At 39.0% G+C, this 12,239-nt stretch overlaps 1 protein-coding gene across 1 annotated transcript; it reads right to left on the bottom strand.

Annotated features, from left to right (window-relative positions):
• Positions 1–1,258: 1,258 nt before the first annotated feature.
• On the bottom strand, positions 1,259–11,124 carry tsr1 (TSR1 ribosome maturation factor). The gene is made up of 15 exons (XM_077566820.1): positions 10,932–11,124; positions 10,486–10,589; positions 10,039–10,267; positions 8,892–9,026; positions 8,346–8,797; positions 8,119–8,263; positions 7,408–7,583; positions 6,149–6,372; positions 5,142–5,301; positions 4,965–5,075; positions 4,744–4,876; positions 4,538–4,654; positions 3,270–3,410; positions 3,116–3,190; positions 1,259–2,315 (listed from the first exon to the last, which is right to left on the bottom strand). Exons 1-15 carry the CDS (start codon positions 11,047–11,049, stop codon positions 2,137–2,139), a joined length of 2,499 nt encoding a protein of 832 aa, XP_077422946.1. The 5' UTR covers positions 11,050–11,124; the 3' UTR covers positions 1,259–2,136.
• Positions 11,125–12,239: the final 1,115 nt, after the last annotated feature.

Below are 12,239 nucleotides of genomic sequence, written 5' to 3'. Positions count from 1 at the left end.
GTATATCGTTATTTCTTTTAAATTATCTGTCATTGTTTTGGGGGGAATTTTATATACTAGTGGTATCGGTATTAATTAAAGTTCCACACATTTTCATTTACCTTTAAGAGGTATTTGTTTCCTTCTTTGTCCTTTGTGGGTGATACAGTTGAATTGAATCGCTGTCAAATGTTAGTTCAAGCCTTGCCTGTACAGTTGAGGTTTTATGATGGCGACAGTTTGCGCCTGGAACGAATTAATTCACTTTACATGATTTCCTCTGGGGAAAACGACATGGAAGTCAACTGTGTTGGCCTTTGGCACGTCCTAAATGTTACAGCATTTAGGGGATATTGAATTGCGCCTTCCCTCACTGTGACCTTGAACCTGAGTGCGCGCAACACACACGTACTGTATCGCCGTTATCACCTAATTCATGCAAAACGTAAGAAATAAAGTGAGTGTTGGCACAAAGCATGCCGCACATCCAAGAAAGTTTGATAAATCAAGCAAGTGTATCGTCTTTCTTTTCTAATAATTTGTTGGGGGTTTTTTTTAAGCACAAGGTGAACTTTTGCTCTACTTTGGATCACGTTGCCTCCATTTCAATGTCTTCGCCCTGTACTTGCTCATGCAGACATCTTGGCATGCCCGCCGGGATGAATCATGTTTCTGCAAGCATGCAAAAAAAAAAAAAAAAGGGGGCCTGCGATTTGCGATAAATACTGAGATTCATAAATCAAGCATTTCCCCTATTGCAAAAAAAAAAAACGCGGAGCATTTTTTTGGCCTTCGGTCTTGACAGCAACAATGAGGCTGTGAACAGTGCGGTGAAGACGGGTCTCTATCGGGTCAAACGAGGGGCAAGCCACACTCCCCCCCCTTTTTTTTTTTGCAGGGCATAACCCTTTCTGGGTTTTTTTAATAAGTCGGAGCCTGCATAGCTCAAAGGATGTGTGCAGAAAAAGTATTGTTCGCATGGGTCTGATGGAGGTGCCAGGTTTAACAAGGCTGTGATAGGTTCAAAAAATGGAAGGCTTTTTCCACCCCTCTCACATACTTGGGCTATTGTTTCATACTGTATCCAATTTCATATGGGACAAGTGATTAAATACATTATAAAAAAAAAACGACTAAGTGCATTTGTGAATTCAGATGAACAGCTGACTAAAAAAAAAAAAAATAAAAAAATAAAACACTTTTAAAGATGTTGGTCTGTAAGGGACAACTGATGAGAAAGTGGAGCATTTATGACAAAATGTACTATTACAAGAAAAAAAAATGTTAATTGTAATTTTAATATATTGTAAGAAATAACTCCCCCGCCAGTTTTCCAGGAATAATTCTGGGAATAGCAAAAATTCAACATGGCCATCATTTTACAAGTAAAAAAAGGGTTGTTTTTACATTTTGCAAAAAATAACATCAAACTTCACCTATTTAAAAAAAAAAAAAGAGGTAATTTTGAGAGAAAATAAAAGAAAAATATTAGAAGTGGACAAAAAAGAAGAGAAAGCTTGTTCACGATGTAAAAATTTTAGGGGAATAAAAGTCAAATTTTTGTCAAATTTTTTTATTAAAATTAGGTATATTATTTTCAAAGAGTTGTGCTGATAGGGATAACTCAGAAAACTTAAATTGCAGGTCAACATTTTATTATTGGTAGCCTACATAGTTGCCTTTATAAGCAGATTCATTTTTACTTTATGCAATACTGGATCGATAATCTCTAATAGATAAATAGTTATTGATAAGAGCTATATGGAAGTTATAGTTCTCCTTTTGCCAGGAAAAATATGACATCATTACTACTAAGGTTTATACATTGCTGCCCTCTAGCGGCCAAAACCTCAATACCAATGTAAAGGCTACAGAGCCAAATTCAACTGGCGTGCAAGCGTCAGATTACGACCCAATTTTATTCCTTAGGTGGCGAGTGACGCAACTAAATTTAATTCATACAGTAACGCAGTAGTTCAGTTATAATTGCAATGAATATTTAGATGAAAAGAACATTTAGGCCATACATATAAACAACCAAATCAAAAAAACATGAACTGGGACCCTACTGCGTGCATCCCAATCACAAACCGCAAAATGCACGGGCTAGTCTTAATGAATTTAATTCACTACCAATCATGTGTTTGTTCTCTCACGCTACTCCATGTCCAAGTCCTGCAGGTCCACCGTCGACTCCCGTTTAAACCAGGGCAAAGGCAAAGGTACGTAAGGGTCATACGTCCAACGAGGATAGATCCTCTTGTACAAGTTCATCAGGACCGTGTCTTGAGAGCGCAGCTGACTATCAAACACGCACTTCATGTGGCCGTGTGTTCCTTAAAAAGAACAAAAAACATCATCTAAAAATAAAACTCGTACATTTTTTTATTAAACAAAAATATGATTTTCATATTTCTTCCCCCTTTCAATAAAAAGAAAAGGCAAATAACATTATTGAAATCAAGTTCTGCTTAATGTAAAACAGTAAATCCATAAATCACCCAGCGCTACATTCACCACATTAGGGTGAATGCTTAATTTTGGATTTTCTTACCTTTTTTAAAAAAAAATATATATATATATACATATATATATTTTTGTATGTGGGTGAGTATGTGTATGTGCGTGTGTGTGTGCGTGCGAGTGTGTGTGTATTCATCAGTTCACCTAAAGCCCATTAAAAAAAAATCCCATAATAATAATATAATATAATAATAAATTGCCAAATGCAGAAACATCAATGTAAGTTATCACGATGTAGTGGCTCTCGCTAACAGACAGAATTAAGTAACCAGAATTAGGTTAAAAAAATTCTATATACGTAGACCATTTTTCTATAAATTTTGATATTTGGTTTTTATTTGAGGCAGATATTTTTTCCATTAAAATGTGATTTATGAGGAGGTTAGACCATTGGTCGATATTCAGAGTTTGTTTATTTTTCCAGTTAACAAGAATTGTTTTTTTTAGCGATAGTAAGGGCTACAAGTGTAGATTGAAATTGTTTATGTGGTAAGTCAGTTGTTGTTAGGTCACCTAGCAAACAAGTTTGGAGATAAAGGTATCCTACAATCCAAAATAGCGGAAAGTTTTTCTAAGACTTTAGTCCAGAAATACATAACCTGGATTTTCTTACCTAACGGCTCCTTGATGTGGCCCCTCCGACCCCATTTCGTGCGCAGCTCCACAGGTTTGAACCACATGATGTCATCTAGCCCGCAATGGGGACAAAAAGAGATCGTTAGTAGATACGGTGCGGAAAACATATCAAGGAAGTAAAGGAGACTCACCCCTGTTGAAGAACATGTAACGGACGACGGCAGAGCGCCGGTTAATTTTGAACGGGTGTCCGCTCAGGACGATCCTCTTGAGCACAACGCGTTGAGGGTCGCAACTGAGCAGGCTGCCTGTAGCCACCAGGTCCTGCACACCTAGACACAAATAAATGACAAAGAAAGGCGGAATTAATGTTTGTTGTAGTATAACTTTTTGATTTGATTGATTTAAAATGGCATTTTAAAAGAAGAAATTTTGCCCACCATGAGATCAGTTCAGTGAGATTAAGTGCTGTAATTTATTAAAATTATGTCAACAGTTCTCCCTCTCTCTTTTTTTTTTTTTTAAAAACTCAATTTTGTGACCATTGTTAAAAATTGGGACTCTATTTGAAAAGCCAAACCCTAACTTGAAATGTCTACTTTAAAACCTGACAGTAGAATTTAACTCCATTTTGTAAGTTAAAAATTTTAACAGAGAATGTGAAACCTCAGCTTTTAAAGTATTTTGGCTTTCCAAGAAGGGTTACCATTTTTAACAGTGTTGATAAATAAAAAATAAGTTTTAAAAAAATCAGCTGTCAAGATGTGTGACCTCAGGTTTCAAAGTAGGGTTAAAAAAACAGGTATTACTTACAAATAGGTTACAAAATTGAGTTTAAAAAAATGATTCAGCTGTTAGAATGTATGGCCTCATCGTTTAAAGTAGAGTTTTAAAGAAGGGTTGGACTGTAGGGTCCCAATCTTTAACGGTGGCTAAAAATTGTGTCTAAAAATTCAGCTGTCAGAATGTGTGACCTCGGGTTTCAAAGTAGGGTTTCAAAAAAAGGGTAATCCCCTTTTTTGAAACCAATTAGGGGCCCAATTTTTAACAGTGGTTACAAAATTGAGTTCAAAAATAATAATGCAGCTGTCAAAATGTATGGCCTCTGCTTTTTAAAGTAGGATTTCAAAGGAGGGTTTGGCTTTTTAAGTAGGGTCCCAATTTTTAACAGAGGTTATAAAATTAAGTAAAAAAATTCAGCTGTCAGAATCTGTGACCTCGGCTTTTAAAGTAGGGTTTCAAAAGAGGGTTTGGCTTTCCAAGTAGGGTCCCAATCTTTAACAATAGTTACTAAAATTAGTTAAGCAATCATTCTTTGAGCATAAATAGATACATTTCGACTAGAAAGTAACTTTCAACTAGTCCTGTAAGAGAGCGCCACAGTGAGTCGCTGGCATTAGAGTAGCAATTACCTAAGAATCAAGTCAAATTGAAATTGTAAGATTTCTGCAGATCTCACCATCATCCCTCTGTTTGAAGAGCAGGACTCCTGTGGGGGGGAAGGTGATTGGAGCGTACACTGACACCACAGTGGGGGTGTCCGGCTGGAGGAAGCGCTCCATCTTGTGTTTGTCCGCTGTATCGCAACAACAGTTCCTCCCTCAGAAGTCAACTCGAACCGTCAAGAGAGTGTGAAGGAGGTTTAAAGTTCTCCCTCCATCTTACCTGAGGTGTGCTGAGAGAAGATAGGTGAGGCCCTGAACCGCCGAAAACCGCAGTGGATCACCAGCTCCTCTTTGGACTTGATGGGCTCCGTGTTGCTGGGGTGCCTCCTTACCAAAAGGTGCATCACGGACATCTAAGAACAAAGCAAAAAAAAAAAAAAAGTCAAATATGTTTTTTTAATACCTTTTTCTTTTTTTTGGGGGGGGGGGGCGCATTGGGACCTTCTGTTCATGGGGGAGGAGGGACACCAGCACCAGCGGCCTGCCTGCCTGCACACTCTCCATCACCGAGGAGGGCACATCAATCACATGGAGTGTGACGTACCAGCCAACCTGCAACATAGTAGATAGCTTTAGAATATTATTCAGAATAAATATCATTATCAGTACTGGGTTTACCATGGCGCCTTCCTCCTCTTCTGCAGCTTCAGCCAGGGTGCGACGGCGGGTGCGCTCGAAGCTCTGGAACTGGAAGATGCGCGAATAGTTGTGGGGCAAGTTCTCCATGGGATCCCAGGGGGACGAGCGGAAACTTTTAAGACCCCTGTAACGTTGGAACCTGGAGGCAGAGGACGGCGATGCTCCAAAAAACTAAATCAAGTACTTTTAAAGTGCCTTTGAGACCAATTTCTAAACTTTTTGTTTGGCAAACAAATATATATTGTACACACTCAAAAAGATGTGACTGCTGCTTCACTACTGATTAAATTAGAATAGTTTACTAAAACTAGACAAAAGTGCAATTTCTGGAGAAATTGCATGGGAATGCTGAAAGCTAATTGCTGAATGCTTATTAAGGAAATTGAAAGACAAAATTTGCGAAAATTACAAAGTATTACTTCTAGTTGAATGATAAATGAATAAAAAGAAAACGTGAACTGCAATCTGGTGAAGGTGGGATTTGAACCCTTGCCTCCTGTGTATGTCTTGCTGATTGAATGTGAATGTGTCATTGAAAATGAATGTAGATTAAGTGGGTTTATAATGTCGAATAACGCTAAAACTGGAGATCTTACGACTGAGGAAAAATAGTGCCAGGAAAGATGTGAATTTTCGAAAAACAAAGTTGGAATTGTTTCAACAGGATGAAAAATGGGCAAGTTGATTGACTTAAAGTTTTGAAAACCCAAAAGTGAGGAGGTTCCTTAGTCCTTTCTTATGCATAAAAGGCTTTAAATTAGAGAATAAACTGAATATTATAAGAAAGTCCTATTTTCACAGGTATTTTTATGAGAAGTAATAATATTAGGAGAATGAACTAACCCGTGCAAGTCCTTATTTTACAAGAATAAAGTCATAATGTTATGACGGATACATCACAATATTCTAAATAAAAGCAGTCTTCTTTTTTTTTTAAATGAATTATTTAAGGACTTTTATGCACTTGAATAAACGTAAGAACCGACCTGATTCTGGCGGTCATGTCGAGGGGCGTGTCCACCTCGTCGGGGAACATCTCATTGGCTCGCGCCTCGCGGTAACGTTTAAGACCTTCCTCTTCCGCCGCTTCATCCATGTGTTCGTCGTAGCGTTGGTCGGCTCCCGCTCGCTCTGTGGAGCACACTTCTTCCTCCTCCTCTTCTTCTTCTTCCTCCTCCTCCTCTTCTGAGGCGAGGTCTGAACCTGCATCCTGAACAACGAGGAGGCAAAGAGAACAAGATTATTGTAGCTTCACAGCTACGCCACCACAAGCGTGCGAGGGAATCCTGCAATGTGGGGACATAGGTGGGAAATTACGCATCGGCACTTCTGTCATAAAATTATCCGATTAGGAACCGTAACAACAATCTCCCACTTTTACTGGATTCTGTATAAAAGGCAAGGGCAGATAAATGCCAGATATTTTGTTTACGCTCCGATGCAGCAATTTTGCAGAATGTGTAAACAATGCAAATGTTTTGATGCAGCTCCTGCATTATATCGGAGTTGTTTTGTGTTTAAGTTGCAAACTAGCGGCCGTCATGTACTGAAGACAAATCACGTCAGGACACAGCAGGAGGTTTCAGCCAATTATTCATAACATTTCTGCACCAGAAAAAGAAAAACAACCAGCATTTGAAGAACCCTATTGTTACTCACACATAATCTCCTGTGTGTGAACTTCAACATCAAACAAGTGCAAGCGATTTTTCTTTTTTTACTCTCTGAAATAAATCATTTGGGCGAAGCCTCCGTTCCTCTCCCCTTCTCCTCCTCCTGTCCAGACAGGAAGTGAGTTGTATTGGTTGAGCAGGAAGACAGGAGGCTCCTCTTGGGACCCCTGTGCTCCAAAGCACAATTGTTGTGGCCTGTAGCCTGCTGCGGCAGACGCTTGGATAAACAAACTAACAGCACCTCGCCAATGTAAGGTGCACCAAGTGTGGGTCACGTATGCACAGCAACACGTTTGCCACTCAAAACATCACAACTTTAAATTTGTATAGTGGGGAATTGCAATTACTTTGAATACATTGTTGTATTTACCAAAGGCACAATTAACAATAAGGATTTTTTTAAGTGCCAAACATAAACTTTTCCCCCTTAAGTAGGGCTTATAGAGCCTTAAATAAAATAATTTAAAAAGATGATCATACATATCTGATTTACAATAATAATTTAAAAAAAATAATATTTTCAGGGGGAACATTTTATGTTAATGCTCTATATAAACCAAGGCTACAATTACTTGCGAGTCGTTGTCGTTCCCGTCAGGGGCCTCATCCATCATGTCGACGTCACAGTCATCATCGTCACTGCTTTCTTCATCCAGGTCATCGTTTTCGTCATTATCCACAATCCACGCCGCCTGGTAGTCGGATGTTCCTTTAGGTACTTTCATCACGCGTTTGCTCTTTCTGGCCTCTAAAAGACAGCAATTATATTTGAATTATTATTTGTTACGTGGTATAATTGATGTATAATTTCCATTAATTGCATTAACTCTTTGACTGCCAAAAACGTTAAATAACGTTTAGTAAAATCCTACGGAGGAGTGCCAAAGACGTTAAAAGACGTTTGTTTCAAAACAGAGGTGAAACTAACCATTTTCTATTGTTGATTACTCAAAAATGGAATAAGGTAGAAACAAACTTTTTTTTTCTGATGAAAGATGAGAGTCCAATCTTTCATTTTGTAGTATGTGTGTTTCCATAGTCCAAACACATAATTTTCTATGGACCTTGAAAGATCAGTCAAAATGCTTAAAATCGGCTGGCACTGGGGACAACCCGTTTCTGAAAACGTCTGGCAGTCAAAGAGTTAACAGACACAAAAACTATGTTTTCATTTCCATGCCATCAAGCACAGCAGAACCTTATACAATATTTGTTTTCATAGGATACAATTGAAATTGAAATAAATAAAAATGCACAAATGCACACTTTGTTCCAATTTGTACCTTCAGCATCAAGCAGCTCCGATTCTGTGGGCCAAGTCTGCTCTCCATCCATGGGGTCCACCACAGCCTCGGCCTGCAGGCTTTCCCTGCAAGAGGGGTCTGCTTTCATCAGCACCCTCACAGGGTCCTCTGCTTCGTCACCATCCTGCAAAAGAGCACACAAATATAAAATATGCTAAAATATGCAAGTATCAGCAAAATAGCTACAGAAAGTGTAACTCATCTACCATCATGTCAGCATCTCCTCCCTTGCCGGGCTTGGCCGCTCTGGGTGCAGTTGTGTTTAAGGGGAGCGGGTCCATTGGCGCGTCGATCTGACTCAGCTGAAAATCTCCGTGTCCACTGATGTGCACTAGCCTGTCCGCTCGGAGAGGACGTCCGCGGACATACCCCGAGACACAGAGGGTGCCGAGGCCAGTGGGGCCACCCGGCGTGCCAGAGGCAGCATTTGGCGTAAAAGTGACACGCTGGGCCACAAGATGGGAGCGTCTGGACCGGAAGCCGAGCTTTCGTTGTCTCTGCGTGCCCAAATGTCTGAGAAGAAGGGTGACGTCCTGCTCTGTGTCCAGAGGGAAGAGACGGGCCTCGGGGAAGCGGATTTCTATGACTTTGGACAACGCCCTGCGGGAATCCACCTTCTTCTTTACGGGGAGGTCAGAGACGCCCTGACACACAAGAGCTACCAAGGTGTGGAGTTTTTGGAAAAAGCAGACAGCATTAGAAATTAAAAAATCAAACAGATGAAACATGGCCATTGTAAGGGTAAAACTTACCAAAGCTAGGAAGGCCCTGGGCAAATAGGCAGGAGAGACAGTAGTCTCCATAACTGTCCCAGCCTTCAGTAGAATCCAACACAAAAACAAGGCTATCCGCCATCTTTGCTACATCGAGCAGCGAATGTATGTCACCTGGGTAGGAAGAAAAAAAAATACAAAAAGGCTTCAAGTCAATGTTTATAACAAAGTGAAAGGCAACTTAACACCAATTTTAACAGTGTGAAAATACCCAAACAATTCTGATCACATGTATTTTATTTAGGTAAACAATCAAAAAAAGATATTGCTAATGTAATTTTTAAAGGATTTGCTCAGATTTCGGAACATTTTTCCCCATAGGGTGTCTTAAAGTAAGATGATTTTTTTTAACTATCAAGAACAAATACAAATTAACTTTTGAATACACTGAGCAAAAATTTAAACGCGGCACTTTTGTTTTTGTGTAACTAAAAGATCTAAGATTTTTGTTCTATGTACACTAAAGGCCGATTTTGATTGGCTTTACACAATCAGGATATTTGGGGACGATCAAAGCTTAAAAAAAACACTACAACAAACGAACACAGATTCAATCAGGAAATGGAGCAATATGTCTACTTGACTAACTTGTTCAATTACGTATGCAATTTCTTGAGCATCAACAGAATGTTTAGCAACTGCTGCAAAGCCCCAAAGAAGGATGGGGGGGGGGGGGATTGTGATTTAATTAACAAATGAGCAGAACTTTATTTTTAGTAACAATGAAGCTGGTTTCAAAACGTGCAATAGAAAAAAATATTACAACTAAATACTTTATTTGAAACATTCTTTTAAAAAAAAAAACTGAATCTAGCATGACATTCATTTGCCCTGGAGCAAAAAAAAAAAAAAGTGCTACATTTATATTTTTGTTTAGTTAACGAACATATATATATATTTCCTTTAGCACTTGTCCTTATTTGGATTGCCGGTTAGGTGTATGTTATCCCAGCTGAGATGGGGTTTATTGCTGAAAACAAATAACCATTCAAATTCCCGTTTACATTTATGGACTTTTCAGATTCATATGATTCATTTTAAATGTGTATAGAAACTGCAGTATCTGTCCACAAGAGGATATGGAGAACATGCAAACTCCAAACACAGAAGCACGCACAGTACTTACCTGTGTTGGTTTTAAGAAAGGTAAATCTTTGTTTAAAACGAGGCACAACCAGTCCAAAACTGTCACTGGAACCGCTGACAGACTGCTCCTGGTGTACAATGCCGCCTGCACCCTCTTGACAAAGAAGTTTAGTAACAGCGCCAGCGTCCACTGCGGCATGAAGAGGTACCACGGCGACCAGAATAGGAGGACCATCCCTGCTGCCTAAACGCCGTTTCTCTGTTAGGACCTAGAATGATGAGAAATATTCAAACCCAGGTGTACTATTCAACAAACTATTGTGGATGTTAGGTTGGATTTACACTGAATGGTTCAACTGAAACAATTTAGATTTTTGTTGTTGTTGTTCTTGAGTGGCACAATAACCCTAACCCATGTCATGGCAGGGGAAAGGGCACATGGACCTGCAATGTAAATCCAACCTCATTGATTAGCATTTGTAAATACCACATCTCTCTTGTTCTTCCGTAGTTGATTGGCTTTGTTCTTTCTGTCCATCTTTCGTTGCTCTTTTCTCTGTTTTTTAGTGAGGGCTATCACGGACACCCTTCCTGTAATGTAAGACATCATTTATGGTTTGAATAAAGTGGAAACCCTTTGCGACAACACAAGACGTGTATACTACAGTAATAATCAAATAACAAAAACAATTTGAGTTTCTATGTGGGAATATAAACTAGCCATTATAAAAAAGATTAAATGTCTGCATTCTAAACCACTGTAGCTACAAAAATACAGAAACACAGTGTAGGACTGTGTCAAAAGTCAAACGACAGCTCATTCAACATCTTTATTTGGGTCAAGTGGCGATGATCACACGTGTTTAGTTGGCCGCTAGAACACAAGCTAACGTAAGCTAGTACATGTCTTATTCAAAATAAAACAAAACTCACCTTTGTTTTCTCTTTCAATTTCACCTTTCGTCCGATGCTTGCCATGTTTGTGGCCTTTGTTTTTCTGCTTATAAACGCCTGATCTGTGGCTTTGCTGTTTTTCCCCGTGTGCCACCATTTTTTACCATGTGGGCTGGAACAATCAGGTTAATTTCCGCACTTGTGACGTGACGTCATGACGGAGGTGCGTCCACTGACTTCCGGAAATCGTTTCTGCTCCGAAAAAAAGCTCTTTATTAACCCCTTCAAAATAAAAGCTAGTTTTAACTTCTTTTTTTTTTAAAGGAATTCAGATACAGGTACAACCATTTATTTTATATAGCGTTTGGTAAATTATTTAGTATGTACTACATACGTACTGTAGATTTAGTGCAGAAATTAAAATGTAAGAGGAAAGGCATGTATTACATGACAAACACTAGGTGTATAATATGTAAGTGAAAAGAGCCCATGTTGCAACGTAACCTATCTTTCATTCAAAGAACTAGCTCTTGTATAAGCAGCTGTTTTGCCACAAGGAAGTGAAATTAGGTTTGAGAGCATTTTTAACATGGAAATTTGAGCCCTCTACTGAGAATAGCTGCGGTGCCTTTCTGCAACAAAATAGCCATCAAAGCGTATATTGTCATTTGTTACATAAAAATATGAATTTTAAAAAGTTTATTTACAGGACCATCTTATAAATAATCCATTCATCAATCCATTGAAAGAGTGTTTGTCCTCATTAGGGTAACGTGGGAGCTGGAGCCTATCCCAGCTGACTCTGGGCGAGGGGCAGGGTACACCCTGGACTGGCCACCACTTGATTGCAGGGTACATACAGACAAACAATGATTCAGTCTTCTCCCAAACAGTATTATATCACATATCAAGCTAGTGAATGCAAAAATAGCATGCGTTGCCCTAAGGCAGAACGTCATGCTTTTGTCTTCTGATGAAACTTGGGAATTGGAAGTTGTCTGTGTGTGAAGCCAGTTATTGGGGAAGTGCATTGTTGACGATGATTCTAACTTTCCAGTAATTCATTAGTTTGGCAGATACAGCCGTTGTAACTGGAATTACAGGTGACGTTTGGCCTCTATGGCACTGCACTTAACTGATTAGATAAGAGTTATAATCGAAAAAGGATTGCCCAAGGGCAGGGAAATAATTTTATTCAAGCAGAAGTGTTGTACAATATTTATATTTCTATAGATGTAGTCTCATCTATCCATCCATTTTTATAAACAAATGGGAAAAAGAGGATATAAAATTCCATAATGTTATGCAATTTTAAGGAAAATACTACATCGTGATATATAGGTCTTT

Source organism: Vanacampus margaritifer, chromosome 5, assembly GCF_051991255.1.
Source record: "Vanacampus margaritifer isolate UIUO_Vmar chromosome 5, RoL_Vmar_1.0, whole genome shotgun sequence".
Lineage (NCBI taxonomy): Eukaryota > Metazoa > Chordata > Actinopteri > Syngnathiformes > Syngnathidae > Vanacampus > Vanacampus margaritifer.
The sequence above is the reverse complement of the archived record's forward strand: the minus strand, read 5'-3'. Positions and strand labels throughout refer to the sequence as shown.

What these genes read in the sequence shown, in the direction of transcription:
- tsr1 (XM_077566820.1), bottom strand. Translation starts at nt 11,049, where the DNA reads ATGGTGGCACACGGGGAAAAACAGCAAAGCCACAGATCAGGCGTTTAT. An exon ending in CCAGGGCCTTCCTAGCTTTG is followed by an intron (nt 8,798 to 8,891) that starts GTAAGTTTTACC and finishes ACACCTTGGTAG; the next exon opens with CTCTTGTGTGTCAGGGCGTC. An exon ending in GACATGACCGCCAGAATCAG is followed by an intron (nt 5,302 to 6,148) that starts GTCGGTTCTTAC and finishes CTCTGCCTCCAG; the next exon opens with GTTCCAACGTTACAGGGGTC.